This window comes from Falco punctatus, assembly GCF_963210335.1.
Source record: "Falco punctatus genome assembly, chromosome: 9".
NCBI lineage: Eukaryota > Metazoa > Chordata > Aves > Falconiformes > Falconidae > Falco > Falco punctatus.
In genome coordinates, this window is record NC_137589.1 from 43,601,523 (window position 1) to 43,620,603 (window position 19,081).

At 40.4% G+C, this 19,081-nt stretch overlaps 1 protein-coding gene across 19 annotated transcripts in view; it reads left to right on the top strand.

Moving 5' to 3' along the window:
- Window positions 1-19,081, top strand: part of STRBP (spermatid perinuclear RNA binding protein) — a 72,960-nt gene that overhangs the window by 43,576 nt on the left and 10,303 nt on the right. For 6 of the 19 annotated variants that reach the window (XR_013930496.1, XR_013930497.1, XM_080402481.1 and 3 more), the window contains exons 10-17: window positions 89-200; window positions 892-1,017; window positions 1,858-2,057; window positions 5,472-5,630; window positions 7,730-7,864; window positions 8,785-8,925; window positions 10,532-10,655; window positions 12,769-12,813. Coding sequence is in view for 17 of the 19 variants with exons in the window: in XM_080402481.1 (XP_080258607.1) it covers window positions 89-200; window positions 892-1,017; window positions 1,858-2,057; window positions 5,472-5,630; window positions 7,730-7,864; window positions 8,785-8,925; window positions 10,532-10,655; window positions 12,769-12,813 (1,042 nt within the window). In the remaining 2 variants the exon portion in view is untranslated. The other 13 variants (XM_080402489.1, XM_080402476.1, XM_080402485.1 and 10 more) reach the window with 5 other exon arrangements.

A 19,081-nucleotide genomic window follows, 5' to 3' on the forward strand; every position in this document is an offset into this window, starting at 1 on the left:
TTTGTGTCTACAAAGATATTTAGAAACTTAGATAACTGAGGTAAAGTAGTGCTGTGATGTAACTTACGTTTCTACTGTCACCTTATAGCATGCCCTCAGATTATCAGCCTTTGGTCAGATCTATAAAGTTTTGGAAATGGATCCCCTCCCATCAAATAAATCATTTCAGAAATATTCCTGGTCAGTAACTGACAAAGAAGGTAGGTATTGTTTGCTCCAAAAGTCACTAATTGGGCAGTAAACTAGGGATTAATTTAGAATGGGTGAAATTCCTGAGTTACATGCTGTGAATGCAAGGTAAAGACTTTTCTTTGTGTTAAATGTGTTTGGGTTTTTGTTTTTTTTTTTTTTTAATATTTCAGTGTTAGGGAGAAAATCTGGAAGTTCTGTTCTCTAGAAGTACCAGCAGAGGAGCAGCAGTACAGCTAGAATATACCTGATTAATTTTCTTCAAGCACAAAGCCCTTTGGGGTCTGAATAGTAGAAGCAGTGTTTATGATTCTTGTGCTGGGGAAGGAGAGAGTGTAGACTTGTCAAAAAGCATATAACTAGTGTCTATAATACGAATTTCTCAATAATTTTTCCTAGAAAACTATATACTTCTAATAAAAATAAATTTCTATGTATATTTTTGTAAAAACAGTATTATTAGAGTTTTTGCCTTAGAGTAACTGTAAAAAGCAACACAGCAGAATAACACTACTTATATCACACATGATATTGGAAACAGACACCTTGCATGGCACGGTACAGTGAGTAATAAGCTAATATTGGCTTACGTGTAGCCATAAGAAAGCTTTGACTGATGGTTGAGTTCTTTTCATTATAAACATGCAAGGAACAGTATGGGACTAATCAGACTCCTGCTGTGGAATTTTGTTTTTCTAATAGCATATCCATATTACAAGGAAATTTATACCCTAGGTACAGGCTCATCTGCTCTTAAGAGACCATTTGAAGATAGTGTTGGGGATGATAAAGATCCAAATAAAAAGATGAAGCGTAATCTGAGGAAAAGTAAGTGCAACACTTTTCTGTTCTGTTTTCAAAGATCTATTGTGCAGTGGGAGTTGGCTTAAAAGCTTCTCTGTGTTGGTGTGGAATAGCATGTGCAAAAGTCTTTGGAACAAAAAATGTTGTCTCTTATCACCCCACATTTAGAATGTCAAACATCTCTTATTGTGCATCTGAATTTCCCCTGACATGTTTTACTAACTGAATGATTTGCATTTTTAAATGGGATTCCCCATCAAGTTACAGTAAAACTTTCAGTTGCCCAAGCAGCTGAGGTATTTTATTGATCATGTCCCTGTACTGTGGGATTTTTTCAAAATACTGCAGTGGCTTTGCTGTGTGAAGATTTGCTTTTTTGCATTCTTCCCCTTCTTGAGCTAGTTGTTGGTCTCCTAAGACCTGCAAGAAAAATAAAATGCTTAATCTACAAAACACTGACGTTGCACATATGCACAGACTAGAAGTCTCTCAGCATTGCTGGGATCCAGTCCATTCTGGATCTGGTTCCTCACTACCTATAAAACGTGTTACTCCTTTTATAGCAGCCAGGAAGAATAGAGCTAGCTGCAAAAAATTGTGTTAACAATATAACAAAAATGGGTAATTACAGTTGTTACCCCGACGTAGAATGGCTTATTAAAGACTTAACAGTGTTATGGCTACCCTCAACCTCTGAGAGGCTGAGGGGTTGTTTTGCTCCTTTATACAGACAGAAGGCACTGAAATGCAAACTGTTTCATTTTTCTGTTCATCTTGTTTTGTTCATTTTCTTTTTTTTTTTCTTTTTTTTTTTTTGTTCCCACCCTCCTCCTCCCCCACCCCCTTTCTACTATCTTGTACTAGTACTAGATAGTAAAGCAATAGATCTCATGAATGCTCTGATGAGGCTGAACCAAATCAGGCCAGGGCTTCAGTATAAGCTGCTGTCACAGTCTGGTCCAGTCCATGCCCCAGTCTTCACAATGTCTGTAGATGTTGATGGTACGACATATGAAGCATCAGGACCTTCTAAGAAAACAGCCAAGCTCCATGTGGCAGTGAAGGTAAGGCAGCCTGAAGTAATCTGCTAACCCCAAATCTTGGAACAGAGAGTGTAAAATATGGTTAGAACTAGTAATATGCAACCTCAAAATTAAAAAAAATCTGGATGAAACTGAGCTACTGCCTATGTACTCTCTGGCCGTGCACACACACATGTGTGTACACACAGCTGACCGTGGTTCAAAGAGCATCACTGGTTTTATACTAGTGGAGGGGAGGGAGAAATTCCCAGGGCTGTGCAGGTCAGCTCATGTGACAATGGATCAAATGTGCTGTGTAAGTTCTGGACTGGAGGGGTTCAGTTTTGTTCTGTTCTACTCCTTCCTCCTGTTGGTTTGAAAATGGCATGTTGGTGGCTCCCTCTTTCTCCCCTTCCTTCTCTGTGTCCATTCCTGGGTTGTGAGCTCCTGGAAACATGCAGTTGTTTCGTATCTTCAGTGTCTGAAGAGTACCTTTGCGTGCTGGGATAAACAATGTACGTAAATGATTGGTCTCCACTCAATTTTTAGTATCATTCAGGTACTAGTCAACCTACTATTGCTTCTTGTAGGTGCTCCGCATGACAGAACTTAGGTCTGTAAAGCAGTGATAGACTGGAACATCCAACATGAACATCTTCGTTGTACTGCATGAGGACAGTTCAGACTGCTAAAGCAGACTGAGCCTGAGGCGTTTCTGGGAAGAAACAAAAGTTTCTTACAGACAGCTCTGGGTACTGAGGGAGCCAGCAGACATGCTCACCAAGCCACTCTCCATCATTTATCAGCAGTCCTGGCTAACCAGGGAGGTCCCGGTTGACTGGAAGTTGATGTCTATCTACAAGAAGGGCCAGAAGGAGGATGTGGGGAACTAGAATGACCTTTGTGCCAGGGAAGGCCATGGAGCAGATCTTCCTGAGTGCCATCATGCAGCATGTGCAAGACAACCAGGTGGTCAGGCCCAGCCAGCGTGGGGTTATGAGAGGCAGGTTCTTTGTGACTAACCTGATGTCCTTCTACAGCAAGGTGACCAGCTTAGTGGATGAGGGAAAGGCTGTGGATGTTGTCTACCTAGACTTCAGTAAAGCCTTTGACACAGTTTCCCACAGCATTCTCATGGAGAAGCTGGCTGCCCCTGGCTTGGAGGGGTATGCTTTGCTGGGTGAAACACTGGCTGGATGGCCAGGCCCAAAGAGTGGTGGTGACCAGACTTAAATCCAGCCGGTGGCTGGTCACAAGTGGTGCTCCCCAGGGCTCAGTACTGGGGCTGGCCCTGTTTAATATCTTTATCAATGATCTGGATGAGTGGATCGAGTGCACCCTCTGTGTGTTTGCAGATGACACCAGATTGGGTGGGAGCATTGATCTGCTGGAGGGCAGGAAGCGCTGCAGAGGGATGGGTACAGGCTGGGCCAACGAGCTGAGGCAACTGTATGAGGTTCAACAAGGCAGAGGGGAGACCTTATTGCTCCCTACAGCCTGAAAGGAGGCTGTGGCAAGGTGGGGTCAGTCTCTTCTCCCAAGTAACAAGCGGCAGGACAAGAGGAAATGGCCTCAAGTTGCACGAGGGGAGACTTCGATTGGGTATTATGAAAAAATTCTTCACCAAACAGCCTGTCAAGCACTGGAACAGGCTGCCCAGGGAGGTGGTGGAGTCGCCATCCCTGGAGGGATTTAAAAGATGCATAGATGTGGTGCTTAGGGACATGGTCTAGTGGTGGGCTTGACAGTCCTGAGTTAATGGTTGGACTTGATGATCTCAAAGGTCTTTTCCAACCCAAATGGTCCTGTGAGTCTATGAAAGAGAACCTCTTTTAATAGAACTGCACTTATGATAGGAACAAGCCCATCTGCCATTCTGTCCTTCATTTTGTTTTGAGCAAGAATATCCTTTTTAGAAGCTTCATCTGGCAACTTTCTATTTTCCTTTGATTTCAGTTTTGAAAATCCCATTGTCCCATGTGCTTTCAAGTTCAAAGTGTCCAGAAGTATCTGAAGGAATGTGGTGTTCCTCCAGGAAAAGTAGCTCTCTGCATGTGTGTCCTTCCAGACCTTCTGCCTCATTCTTTTATTTTGCCTCCCTCCCTGCAGTTAGTTTTTGTTTGGTTTTTTTTTAAATACAAAATTTCCCTGAAAAAGCTGTGACTTCTCTGCCCTTGAACCTCTCTGCGTCAGCCAGATCTGTGCTGGTGCCTACCCAGCTCTGTTTTCTCTAAATTTACACATATACAAATCCTTGGCTACACTTCAAAACATCCATGATTCGAGCCAAGAGGAAATGGGTGGTGTGGTAGAGTAGCTTTTTTTCTTTTTTTCTTTCCTTTTTATTCCTAGCAGATCCAGGCCCTGCTTTCCCAGACTTGCAAGAGGGAATAATGCGACCATTTCAGTTTCTAGATCTCAACCGTTTTAAAATTTAGAAGCCCTGAAAATGCAGCAAAATAGGATTGTATGGGAGCTGAGCCTGGATTTACCCATGCAGCTCTCAGTTCAGTGTTGGAACATAGCGGCTTCTGAAAACTTTGTTCTTGGGACTAAATTTTCAGTGGAGCTTCAGGTTCATTCCAGATTCTTTTGGGCCCGTGTCTGGTACCACTGTATGACTAGGTTAGGTAGCTGGTTCGAGGAGGGGCTGACCTTGCTAGTGGAAGATGTTTTTGAAGGAACTGATGAATAGTACCTTTATCGGTAAAATTTCATTTGCTGTATACAGCTCCTGGTTGTTGGAGGTTGTGACATGGTTCACTAAGAGGCAGGCTTACTGCAGACAGTTTGTTACTCTGCTAGGTGGGCATTCATTCGCCTCACATCTGAGTTTAGGAGTTTGCTCCCTGTACACCTGCTTTGAAAGCATCTGGTGTTCCTGAAAGATGCAAGCAAGGGAGGCGCGACACCAGTCCTCTAGCTTCAGGGACACACTTTGTATACCACTTGGGTACCTGCTGGCTGTTGCCTGCGGTTTCCTAGGAAACTCCAGTAGTGCCATCTGGTAGAAGTACAATGCTTTAATTCTCCTAAGACTGTGTGTCTTGTTTGCCCTACAGTCAATCTCTTGATCTGTCCATAGACACAGAGAGAAGGGGAAAATGGTGTGCAAAACAATCTCCCTACCATAGTGTTAAGCAGTGTCAGCAGTGGATGCACTTCTGAATTTTAATCTCTTATTTTACAAGGAGTTACTGAGATGATGAATGATGCTCATGAGTAATTGCTATCTTTTAAAATTCTGTTTGTGTTGATTCCATTCTTGGAAAACTGGAAGGATTTTCCCCATTGCTATTGTGGTGTTCTCCGTTTCAATGCAAGAGAAAACTTATTTCTAAGCAATCCACCTTTATTAAGTGTCACGGTGAACATTCTTCTGTATTGTGATCAGCTTTGTATTTGCTTCTGTACTGCGACCTATTGTACAGTTCATTTCATGTGGCTGTGTTGTAGGTTTTACAAGCAATGGGGTATCCAACTGGTTTTGATGCTGATGTGGAGTGTATGAGTTCTGATGAAAAATCAGATACTGAAGGTAAAAATGAAACAATGTCTTCAGTCTCAAGCAATAATACTGGAAATTCCACAGCTGACACCTCTGCTACCCTAGAGGTGAGTAGTGCATTAAAAAGTACAAGTGATGGAAAAGTATAGGTTTGGGGGGTTGATTTTGTTGGTGGGGATGGGTTTTTTCCCCCTTTCAGAAGAGGGTGGCATCTTAGGGTGGTGGTTAAGGAATTAAGAGAGAGTTTCTAGTATCAAATCTGCCATAGGATTTGTGTCACTGCAGCACAAAGATCAGTTATTTGTCCTCTTTCCTCAAGTTTAAGGTGGGGTAGCCATCTCATTCTTATAAGACCATAAACTCTGAAACCGGTGTTGTCTCCTCTAGTGAGCTCGTTCGGTGCTGTTGGGCTCTAGTAATGCAAATTTCACAATTTCTGTTTTGTAATAGTGAGTTTGTCAAAAAGGTATACTTAGACAGTATTTTACATTGATACACACGAAGATAAATGAAAATATCAAAATTCATTAGATGTTAAGAAATGTAAAACCTAATACCTCTGTACATACTGAATAGACTAGAAACTGCATTGAAAATGCTCCAGTTTCAATATGATATACTTTTAACTTTGGTACTTGTAGCACCTGGCTTCAGCTACCAGGAGCATGCTGTGCTTGTCTTCTCACTGAAGTTCTGGGAAACAGGGTATTGCTTAAAGGACAAAATTCCCATAACCTCAGTAACTTTGGCTAAATGTCCCCAGAAATCAAGCTGCGATGGGTCTGTAGTACTTTAATTGGATATTTTCTTAAAAGTATTTCTGGTTGTTTCTTCTCACCATTGAGAAACCAGGAGATTTTAAACTCATGTTTAGATGTCATCCCTTTCACCCTTCTCTTTGCAGTTTCCTCAACCAGTGTTTGTATCACTAGACACTTCAGAGAAGCATCCTGTGTAAAGACTGATGAACACCTTTAATTTGTATATTTCTTCATCTGCCTACTAACTCTGCGGCAAGCTCTCTGGGGGCTGTACTGATAAACCACTGTCGATCCCTGCTTTCTTTTTCATTGTAATGCTTTTTTCTAGGGCTACAAGGAGCTGTGTGTTATGCTGTAAATATAAGTAATTGTTCTGTTCTTCAGATACTTCTTGAGATGTTAAAACACAAAATTCTTCAGTTGGAAGCCACTTAACTTCCAGCAGTGCGTAATCACGGACAGCTCAATTCACATATCTATTTAGTCCACTGAGACAGTTCCAGAGAAAGGAGATGGGGGTATTTTATACTCAACAAACTGACGTGTTAATTTTCCCTTTGTGATAAAATAGAATAAATTTTGAAGTGGGTAATGTTTTAAGATGACCAAGATACGTCGCAAACTATGTGACTTTGGGTTTCCATGTTTATACTTTTGAGACACTACTTCCAAAAGGCAGGTCCTGGTACTACGACTCCTGATCTTTATCCAGAATAAGAAGTTGCTTTGGAAAGTACTGGTTTGATCCCTTAATCACCTTTTTCTTCATTAGTAAGTAGACATTTGTACCTGCAGCTGAGTGCGCTCTAATGCTGGCTGATACGCTGAGATCTCAGCGTTACCTTCCTTGCTTTCCAAAGAGTTACAGATTATTTCTGCTGAAACATGTGACCTGGGATATGAGACTTCTTCAGTCAGAGCTCAGTAGTGCCAGGACGTAATTAGATCGAGCAGCAGAGTTGTGAGCAAGGTTGGGAAGACTAATATCTTCTTTCAGTGATAAAGCTTTTGATTTCAAGGAACTTGACACCATGGCCTCATCTTCAGCTTTGGATACTCTTGGGGTTGAAATTCCAAGTGCAGCTGATGCTGAGTTCAGCTTGTGTAGACACCAAGCCACAAGGACAGTAGCTCTCACCAACAGAAATAAAGGGGGTGGGACTTCTTTTACAGTATTGTTTGTCCTGCTGCCGTTCTTTAGAGAAGAGACTTTCCATGAGCATGTGAGACTGAGGCCAAGGCAGTGTTACCTTTGATACAGGTCTGTTCCTGGGAAGCCTGCTGAGGCCTACGTGTTGGGAAGAACAAGCTACTGCAGGGCCTGACACAGTGGTAACACTGGCCAAGTGGCTGGCCGTTGGCACTGTAAGCCACAATGCTGTAGATGGCTGTCTGCCTTTTGAGGAGATAAAGGCTCTAAAGCAACACCATAAATGTCTCTCTAGGTAAGAACTCAGGGTCCTATACTCACAGCAAGTGGCAAAAACCCAGTGATGGAGCTCAATGAAAAAAGAAGAGGTCTGAAGTATGAGCTCATCTCTGAGACAGGTGGAAGCCATGACAAACGCTTTGTGATGGAGGTGAGTGAAGCAGTTGCAAAGCTGGTAGGTGGTTTTGTTAACAGTGCTTCAGTCTTTGGAGTTGCTTGCTGCTCCAGTTCAGGTTTTTTTATATTTTGCTTTTGCAGTGCATATCTCTAGTGGTGACATTTTCACATTTTTGTATCTCTTACTGCCGCTGTGATGATTAGACATGGGGAGAGGAGTATCTTTTATGCTTTAGGAAAATATAATGAGAATTAAAACTGGATTCTGACAGCCCTGAACTACGTCATGTCTTGATGTGAGGAGAAGGGAAATAGAAGATCCAGAGCTTGGCAAACATACCTGATTTGCAAGTTTTGCAAACATACTTGGTAATGCCATGTCAGTGACCTGGTGCAAATCTCCTATTGCCAACTTGCTTGGGGTATTTGGAATGACTGTAGCAAAGGGTAAACTCATTTGATTTCTTCATCCACTTGTGCCATCTCTGCAGTAGCACTGGGCTCTGAAGTAATATGAGGTAGCACCCCAGTTAAACAGTGTTATGTATAGTGCAGACAAAGAAAGTGGTATATAAGGTATTGATAATGATGAGGGGAGCCTGAAATGATTCCTAACCCCCCTGTTTCCTAGCCATATCATTATCATTCATGTCTTGTGAAGCTCAAATATATTGGCCAAATTCCATATCAAATAGATACACTGGTCCTTTTTGAATTGCACTTGTAGTTTCTAGATTCCTCATATCTGCAATATAGGGGTTCACAGGATCACTTGGGTTTTCTTTATCAGCTTCATAATAGAAGTAATGGAAATTTGTCACATAAAACACCAAGGATTTTTATTTGTATTTTTTACTACTGAAGTTCTTTACGGATGGCACATCATGACAACTGGGTGCAGCATGGTATTCCCAAGGATAAATACTAGGCATAAACTCCTATCTCAAATTTCAGGTAGAAGTAGATGGGCAGAAGTTCAGAGGTGCGGGCCCAAATAAGAAAGTAGCGAAAGCAAGTGCTGCGTTAGCAGCACTTGAAAAACTGTTTTCTGGGCCTAATGCAGCGAACAACAAGAAAAAGAAGATTCTTCCTCAGGTAAGAATTGTTACTTGCTTTTTGGACCACTCTGTTGTCATAGCTCTAGGTTGTTTTATGATACAGGAAGCAAGTGATTTCAGTATTATTTTATGCACACATGTAAGGTTTCTATTTTAATACTTCTATAATAATTACTGTAGTATAACAATATAATCTGAGAGTTGGGACTATATTATGGGCAATACAGTAGAAAAGGAGGTACAAAAAAGGAGAGGGCTAGTTAGGTGGAGATGCAGTAAGGTCAGTGGTTCAATCTATGATGATGGGGAAATCTTTTGTGCTTTAGGCCAGTTCCATAGTGTGCTCCATCATGAAAGACGTGTAGACTTGGGGGATAAATAATTTATAGACAGGTACACTCTGGATTCTGGTGAGATTTTTGCAACTTTTCAACTTTTCAGATGAGCAATTTTGTTTGGTGAGGACCATTTGTATAATGAAGTGCTCAATCTTGTCCATTAGGTTTACCAGCCACAATAACTTCTCAAATCTATTAAGATTAAGGTTGAGCAGAGCAGAAACTAATTAAGTGTTCTTCCTCCAGAGGGCTACAGTCTGAACTAAGTCCTGAGAATTAAAATTTGTGTCTCTTTTGTGCAAATACATTAGGATTTTCTTAACATTTCATGCTGGAGAAGAATGTATCATAAAATACCCTTACAAAATACAACAATCACATCTTATTTTTGGTTTTGTTCTTTAACCAAGTCCTCTTAATTTCACCAGTATCTTTGGTTAGAAGTATTTCAGTTTCCATTACTATGTTGGAAGTCTAGTAAATGAGAAAAACATGTCCTCACAGGATAATGTTCCACATGCAGTTAAAATATACAAATGACCTCTGATTCAGGCACTTCCTACATTCTGACTTTTATTTTTTCAGTAGCTCAGTGATGGCAGTAAACTGCCAAACATGTCTTTGAAATACCTGGATTTGCATGATTTTATTGTTTTCAGGGAGCAGTCAGGGCATCTAGTACAGCAAAGCTGTGCTCTGATGCACTGAGCAACACCAGCTTCTCTAACTCCTTGCTGTTCTTTTGCCTGTGGGTAGTAACGATGGGAAAAGAAAGTGGCACTCTAGTACAATTAGGTTAAAACAGTCCAGTGTTGTCATCAGGTGGTTACTGGTCTTTGGGGTGGAATCCTGGCTCTGCTGCAGTTATGTGGGTTCAGAATGGTAGGAGAGAAGCAAAGACAATATTGTAGATAGAGGAGAGGAAGCTTTTGAAGGAGGTGGGAAAGGCAGCAGCAAGACACAGCATAGAAGGGGTCAGAAGCCATGAGTATTCATTCATGCCCACGACTAAAACCAAGGTATATAACACACAGTCCGACCGTGCAGACTGTTGGGTCAGAGTGAAGTGAATGCGCTGGACTCAGCGTTCTGCACTGCTGGCAGTGACCTGGCAAAGGACTCATTTGGTTTCTGTCCATCACATTCTTTAGGACAGTACTGCTACAGTTATTCTGCCTTTATCAAGACTGATGCATCAACCATATTTAAAAATCTCTTTAAAAAGTGGTGATTTAATGCAGATGGCCTTTTATTTCCAGCAATGATTTCACATTCTGAATTGCTGTTTTTTATTACTCTGGGCAGACTAAAGGGGTTGTCAATACAGCTGTTTCTGCAGCAGTCCAGGCTGTTCGAGGCAGAGGACGAGGTGCTTTAACACGAGGGGCATTTGTTGGGGCAGCTGCTGCTACTGGATACATAACACCAGGTATGGCATGACACTAATAGCTTATGGTTTAATTTTGGCTGCTGGGGGTGTTCTTTTCCATGTGTGTCAGTCACCTATTCAAGTGATTTCTTCAGCTTCAATCATCTGAGATGAAGCAAAAGGGAGAATTCGTGGGGCTTTAAATAAATCAAAGAGCTGAAAAACTGGCAGTACCTGTCCTTTATGAGTGTACAACTTGAAGCTTGGCAGACACAGAGCGCACAGTTATGAGTATAATGGCTTTCCTGGCTTTGTTATTATATGTTGTCTTCATAGTTCACTGCCATGGCACAATTCCCAAAACTCTCTTCCTAGCTAAGAACCTCCTGGATCATGTGCTCTTCAGCATTAGGAGTGGCTTTCCCAAGAAACCCTTGTGGAGATCAGGTTGGCAGGCTCTGGAGTCACTGTATTCCCAGAAACTTTAGACATGAATTGTGCATGTGAGCACAGCATCTATTAGTAGCTTCTGTGGTGGCCAAAAACCAAAAAGCAAAGAATTTCCATTCATACACTGGCTGATGTTAATTCATGATCCGTGCTGCATTGTTCTTATTAGCAGAAGCATGTTTTGAAATCCAAGAGCCTTCTGGTCCACTTTACCCATGGTGCTCACCAGGCAGAGCAGGTGACTGGCTGGTCAGGATATCTCGCTGCCGATTCCTTAGGGCAGACTTGCAGCCATCAGAAGCAAACCCATTCCAGCTTGAAGAACTGAAGTGGGCAGCCACTACTGACTGGTACAAAACAGTGTAGGGGGATTTGTTGTGTTGTTTTGAAAATGACAGGCACACAAAGTGTAAGGTGTTAAAATGTAAACACAAGAAAATTTTAACTAAATGTTTACTTTCTCATTCCCCTTTTCGAAGTGCGTTGTTTGTGACTCTCTGCAACATGTCTGAGGCTTGCAGGTGACGTGTGAAAAGAATCTCAATATTGTTTTTACTTAAAATAAGAACCACAAATTTGTAAGAATGAGATGCTGGAGATTCCTTAGTCAAAGTAAATCCAGTAGCTTCCAAAAAATAAAACTTCTATTCCTTGTGCTCAGGTTTTCAGATTACGGCATGAGCTCTAATTACACCCTTCAGCTGTTCACACATGCTAATAGCAGAGCAGTGTTGTTTGGTAGACTTGCTTCCTAGCACAGTTGACAGCATGTCGTCTTCATTGTTCCTGTATGTTCATGTAATTATAAATATTAAAAACCAGTAATTCATTTTTAATGGCTGTTAACATTGTTTTTGGAACTGTCTTTCTGGATGAGGAGTCATTTATGAGACACTTTACCCTGCCAGGGGCATGCTTCTTGCCAGCATGGAATTACTCCAGAAATAAGTTTAATTTCCCAGTTGCTGTAGTTGTTAAGCTTTTACTGGCCTTGGCCTTCACTGATTATTTCTCTTCATCCCCTGTTCTTCTCAGAAATCTCTTGCTTTCTGTGATGGACACAAGTGATCCCACCAGGAAAAAAAACACTGTAAAGTCTTCATGAACTACTGAGATGTAGTAACCAAGACTGGTGTTACCGCTGTTGCTTTTTGTCTCACTCCAGAGTCATGTTTAGCTCTTTGGGGAAAAAAAGATAGTTCTCTGCATGCCTCTAGATATTCAGATGTCCTGTGTAGAACTTCCTTTTGTCTGTTAGCAATGGCAGAGAAGGCAGAATTCACTTTACTGATGGTGATGTGGTATCTGCCTCAGGCATCCAGCATTCTCCTCTACAATGGAAGTTTAAGAAAATGACTGTTCTCTGCCTTAGGTTGTGTGTGTGTGTGTATTTTAGGAAGAACACAGGCAAATACAGGATGTGTGGATCATGCCAACTCCATGCTCAGACTTGAGGGCTTCAGCCAGAAGAAAATGCTAAGGAAATCAAATATGGAATTTAAATCTTTGATGCTGAGGCTTAAAGTCATTAGGTAGCTTGTTCTTCACGAAGGATTTTAAGTGTTTTAAGCAATGTTTAATATATATTAGTGTGTTTGGGTTTTCTGTGGTCCTGTTCCATGTACCAGAAAGGGTCCCTCCCTGTGTGGTGGTATGCAAACACCGGTTGTCTTCAGATACTGTAGGAACTGAAAACCATCCCTTTTATCTGTTCATATTGCAGGCTATGGAGCACCATATGGGTATAGTACAGCTGCGCCAGCTTACGGTATGTATAGCCCAATAATTAACAAACTAGAAATGATACAGAAACTGTTGTGGCAGTCCAAATGTGGCAGTCCAAGGAGAAATTCAAAGAGATTAAAGCTCTTAAACCATGACAACAACAATACTTCTATGCCATAACCTTGTGGTTCTTTTTTGGTTGGAGTAGCTTTTTTGCCTATGCTTTGCCTGATTTGTGGAAGGACTGCTTGTTCTAATTGCCTGTTCCCTTTCATACTGAAACTGAATCGAAGTAGTTTTCTTACTTTTTACAGCCAATCTGTGCTCCATTCAAAGACTACCGAAGGGCCTATTTCAGCATTTCTGACCCTTATTTATCTAAATGGCATTACAGTAACATTGGTGAAATGTTTGTCCCCAAGTGTAAGTGGCTTGTGGACAAAACTCCCTTAATGCTGTCAACTCTAGGAAGTCTGTGTTCACGTACACCCCCTGCTGCCCCACAGGCTACAACACTGCTGCCTGGGACAAGTAGAATGGTTTCTGTGTAGCCTACACCATTAGCAATCAGACTTCGAGGAAGCTAGGACGTGGTAATTTGCCACAATGCTTTTTGTTAAGAAACACAGTGATACTAGGCTGGCAAAGCATGGGTTTCATGAAGATTGTAAACTAATAATCAAAGAGCTGTGACGGAAGGGTTTTTCTTAACTCAGCTTCTCCCTACCCACTGGCTTTTTTTTATGCTAGACTAACAATGCATACCTCTAACCGGCCCTTTTGGTTACTTTGAATGAGGTTTATGTGGCAATGGGAGCAAAGCAGTTTGGAGTCGGTGATATGTCCTGGCACGCAAAAAGCGAGCCCACCTGAGCCAGTCCCACTGTCCTCTCCTGTCACTGGGACGGGGGGAAAGCCTGCTACTGAGTACACTTCAAGGCCTGTGGTTTTTCATATGGGAAAATAAGCCTGCCGTTTGCTATTAATTTTCTAGCTTTTGTAGCATTTGCAATGCTTGTTCATTTCAAATTTGTATAGCTTGGGCAATACCAACTCCCCTGATAGCATTACAAAGTGAAAAGTATTGTAAAATGTTGATTTCATTACTTTATTTTAGAGGTATGAGCTATAAACAATGGGAGAGTGCTGCCGCTGCTTTATTGAAAGCGTTCACTTTGCTTGACTAAGACCAGCTGGTCCTTCTCTGTACTCCTGCAGTGCAACGGGGAAGGAGAATGGGCCTTACGGGTTCCACTCACAGTGTGGAATTCTCCCTTCAAAATTGATGCCGACCTCTCTAGTTTTAGAACTCCTGCCCTGTTGAGTGGCCAAGTGCTCTGACAGCGTGGCAGCCAACAGCAGTGCTGTCCCATGGGGTGTGGTGTCTGCTGGGTTGCATTACATAAGGAACAGCTACAGGTTTTTCAAGGAAAAACAAAAGGGAATTGAGTTGAGGGCTTACTTCATGGTATGGATTTTTTAAAAATCCCTTTGGTTCTTTCCAAGCAGCAGTCACAGACTAACTAAGATGACTAGTACCTGCATGTATGTATTTTTACAAGCAGTGACACACAGTGACATAGGAAGAATCCCTTCCCTGCTGAAGAAAAGAATACAGTTGTTACCAACTTCCCTCGCAGCTTTTCTTGCTTTTTTCATTCATTCCTTCCGCTTTCTGTTTTTTTCTCATGATGCCTATTTTGGGAGCTGGATTTTAATCACTTAGCTGTGTATATGTGACATATCACTGACTTCAAAGCATTGTGGAATTGAATGCTCCCATTTTTCACATAAAGAGTTTCTGTTTTTAATGTCTTATGATTGTGATGCAAAGTACTGGGATAATGCTTTTTTGGCTGTAAGGTAAACATGTCTTTCTGCCTTTGTAAGCTGTTGCATGTTGGGAAACTTCACTTTGATCATCTGGTGCTCTGGAATACCTGCTGTTGCTGCTTTGTGATTTCTAAATGGATACATAGGTTAAATACTAGAATTTAAATAGGCAAGATTAAAAAAAACAAACAAAAGTTTAATTGTGCAGAAGTTTGCGAGGCCACAAGAACTCTTTAATAATCACAAAATCAGGCAGATATTAATCTTTCCAGATTTGCCACTTCAATACAGGAGAGGGCATGCAGAATAATGAAGCAGATACAGAATTTACTGTAGGTGCTTGATATTTGGTTGACCTACCTGGATGCTTATCAAAACTGCTGAACAGTTTCCCTGTGAGTTCTCTTTCAGGCACAGCAGTGCCTGTCTAGAATATATGCAATTGTAACTGGTCTTTGAAATTAACTCAGAACATAGAACGAGATAATAGAGATAATTATCATAAAGTTCATGAAGTAGAGCTTCAAGTCCAAATACACATTCTGCTTTTCAGAATATTGCTTACTTTAATTTTACCAAACACCAGGACAGAAATAAAAGCAAACTTTAAGCTAACCATCTGGAGTGCAAAGTGTTGAAGTGTTACTGTTTATGGGACTCTGCACCCTAAAATCACATTGACTGACTGATCTGGAAAAGGTTAATGAGAACACTACTGTAAGCTCTTATCTGACTTTCTTGGATCACTGAACTCATTTGGAGTCCTCTCCCTTTCTTCTCTCTGTAGGTTTACCCAAGAGAATGGTTCTGTTACCAGTTATGAAATTCCCAACTTATCCTGTTCCCCACTACTCATTCTTTTAGCAAATGGCAGAAGCTAATTCCTATTGATTGAACAACACAGTACAGAATGTTAGAAGAAAAAAAGCCTTTTTATCCTGTTTTCTTTGAACACATACTTGAGCAAAGTCATTTGTAAAGAAACATCTTTTTCCTACTTTTTGATTTTAACAAAATGCAAATTTAGTTCTCTAAAACTTGAAAAAAATGTTCTGTGAAATGTTACCTCATTTTCAAATAACTTATACCAGCCTTCTGTTATAGGGAAGAACTAGAAGCTTAAATCTTACGTTTTAAATGAAGTATTCGATTATGTAAAATTAAATTTGTGAAGGATGTATAGAATATAAAACACTGATCACAAATAAACTGTTTTGTTGTAACACAAGAGTACTGCCTGTTTCCTAATGCAGTCACACAGATTCAGTTAACATCCTGTACTTGTTGTAGGGTTATTAAATGCAGGGCATAGTTCTTTAAAAAATAAAAATAAAAAATAAAAAACCCCCAAACCCACACAATAGAAACTTTACAGTTAACATTTAACTTTGTAAATATTATGTTGTGTAATAAACTTAGTAAAGTATCGGTTAAAATATTGTTTTATCTTATTTTTTTATAGTTAAGCATCAGTACCTGAGTTTCCTTACAATCTTTAAGATCAGCATACTGTAACTGTGATTTTGGACACAGTCTTAGTTATCCAAGAAGGCTTTTCACTCGTACACAAAATACTGAAAAACAAATGAAACAAAGGGAATTAAATCTTAGACTGTCTCTCTGTATTAGGTTGCATTCTGTGAAATAAGTATTAAACAAAGGAAGTTCCCACTGAAGGACTCTTGTTATGTAATTACAGGGATACACAGTTCAGTCTGTATTGCCCAGAGAAAGGACGACAATAATGTTACAATCAGGTTCTTTAGAGCTCAAAAGCTGCTGGTTTTCCTTTCATTTCTTTTTCTACAAAAAAAAAAAAAAATTAAAAAAATTGTACTTGTTCTTGTGGCCTTCTTCACTTTTAAGATTGTCTGCCCACCCTTGATTTTCCATCCACCATTTCTACAGAAAGCATTTTAGTTGTCAATCTTATATTAAAACAAAGGGTTCTCCTTTTCCCCCTTACATTTATAAGAATCTAAAGCAGCAACAAGGTCCCCATGAAAACTTGCTATTTAATTGTCCCAGTTCTTGTTGAGTGCTGCTGTGAAAAGTGACACACTTCAGCCATAGGCCAGTACTTTTCTAAGAGTTGGTGCTCAAACCGAAAGAATCCTCTTTCCGACAAGGAGTGTGTGCACCTGTCTGAAATTCCAGGACAGGCCCCAGCTCTGTGCTGTCTCCATGTACTGTAGACTTCTGCATAACAACGGCTGTGGGCTCTAACGAGGGATTCGAGTAGTCTTTATTAAGGTATCACCCCACAAAATAAGCAGCGTTGTTGGTTGCACTTCTCTACTCAGACCTCACCCGTTGCTTTTCAGTAGGTTTGCTTTTGTTCATGCTCTTTTAAGATTGCCTTTATCCACTCTGTTCTCTAACAGACTCTGCTGCTGAGGCAGGGGGAGCTTTATATATGAAGAGGGTGTAAGAACAGTGCTTAAAGCAATGTAAAGTTCCTCCTCCCCTATGCCCCCCCATTGGAGGGAAAGAAATATTAGAAAAGCTTATTAAGGGGTGGCTTATGTAACAAGCTGCTTTTCTTGGAATTAACTGCAGCTGTTATTCTTAAGCTAAGTATTTGTGCTTAGGAATGTGTTTGTATCTTAAATGGTTTTTTCTTCTGCCGTAGCTCTTGCTTTGGTTTGGTGTTGGTGGTACTTTAATAAAAAACGTAGATCTATTGACAAGTAGTGGTGAGCCTGCTGTTGTCATCCATGCGTTAGTGTCAAAATAAAGAGCAGGGTCTCGGGGATGTAGTCAAATTGAGTGGTGCTCATAAATCACTGATATATTTTGCTGGCCTATGGATGAAAGGAAGCCATCACGGAGCAGAAAAAGCATGGCTGATAAGAGCCCATTTTTGTTAATCAAATATACGTTAAAGGAATCTTTCCTCTGCACATGTTTTTTCCCCACCCCTCTTTTGGAGTTCTCCTGATTGGCAACTGTTTGTAGTCTCTTTTTTTTTCTTCTTTTTTTTTTTAATCCCTAGCTTGTAAAAATTCAATCAAAATATATTCTGAACCAATTCTATACAACGAACATTCATAAGCCAAATAATTCTTATTTCAAAAACAAGGAGGGCGCTATGCTCTTTTCCAACATGATGGCAGTCATTTCAGATGATTTATAGAAGTCATTTTTTTATTTTTTTGTCATTTGTTGGGAGTTACTAACCACATTGTAAACTTGCCCCCTTGCTGCATATTTTACATTTCTCTGCTTTACTGAAAATATGAATGAGCTGTCAGTTCTTTGTTTAGAAAGTGGTAACCTTGGAAGTGTTAGATGTTTCAATACCTTCAAAGAATTAAAAGTGCCCATTTTACAATGAAAATTCCACTTGCAGCTAAAAGAGCAGAGAAATTTAAATGGAGCTTTAGCTTCAGCCAGTCTCTGAAATTAACGTGAAGTTTTTGCTTCTCTGCTCTTTTCCCACTGTAGGTGGTTTTTTCATTGACAGTCCCTATTGCCAGCCTCTCAGCATCGCACCTTTTATTATTCACTTGGGCCCTCAAGATTTCTTCTCTGACTTCTAGAACCATCAGGTTGTGTGGCTCGAAATGGCATTTTGTACATGTCTTAAAAGCAAGAACAAACGTGGCTCGTTTTGAGGTTTCTCAACTTCAGACATGGAATCTGAGCTTTTTTCCTTTTTCCTTTTTTTTAAAGTGTTTTTCTCACTTCTTGAACTTTGTTCCGTTTAATGAAAAGCAATACTTACTCCAAGCCACAGTCCTTTCTTTGGGTACATAGCAATAGATGTGTATATACTTCTGGTTATTTCTTCACACTAGAAGGGAAAGACTGGTGTGTTGGGGGGTGGGGAGGGGGAACCAAACAACCAAACACCAAAACAAGAAACAAAACCTAGCAGAGTGCCTGCTTTAAGCAGTGAATCCTGCATTTACTTTCACTACTTTAAGTACTTCTGAATTTTAATACTATGACTGTATTTGCGTGTTTCCTATAAAACTTGCTACAAAGACTTGCAATGGTCGCTCTGGAGCTGTAGTGCTTTGTACCATTGTGCATGTCAGCAGACATGAAATGTAGCAAAAAGGCAGAAGAAAAAAAATATATTTTTTTTTCCAAAATCTAACTAAATGATATATTGTCTCTTTCTCTCTCTCTCTCTTCCCCACATCATTAATATGAGGCACAAAAAGGGTAGGCCTGAACTTGACTTTCAAATGGATTGCTTTTGTGTCTCTTAAAATCATCATCAAATGATAGGAAAACATATTTGGTAAACAGCTAGTTCAAAAAACTTTGCTGCTCTAAATTTACTGAGTTTTTTTCCTCTTAAATATTTGTATGTTGATATTTTGAGATTGTGAATGACCAATCAGCAATAACTGAAAGGTGAATGTTTTTTTTTAATGGTATTGGAACATCTATATGTTGCAGCTTAAGACTTTTAAGCAGTTTTCAGCAGGTTAATACCACTTTATTCTCATTCTCTCCGGACCTTC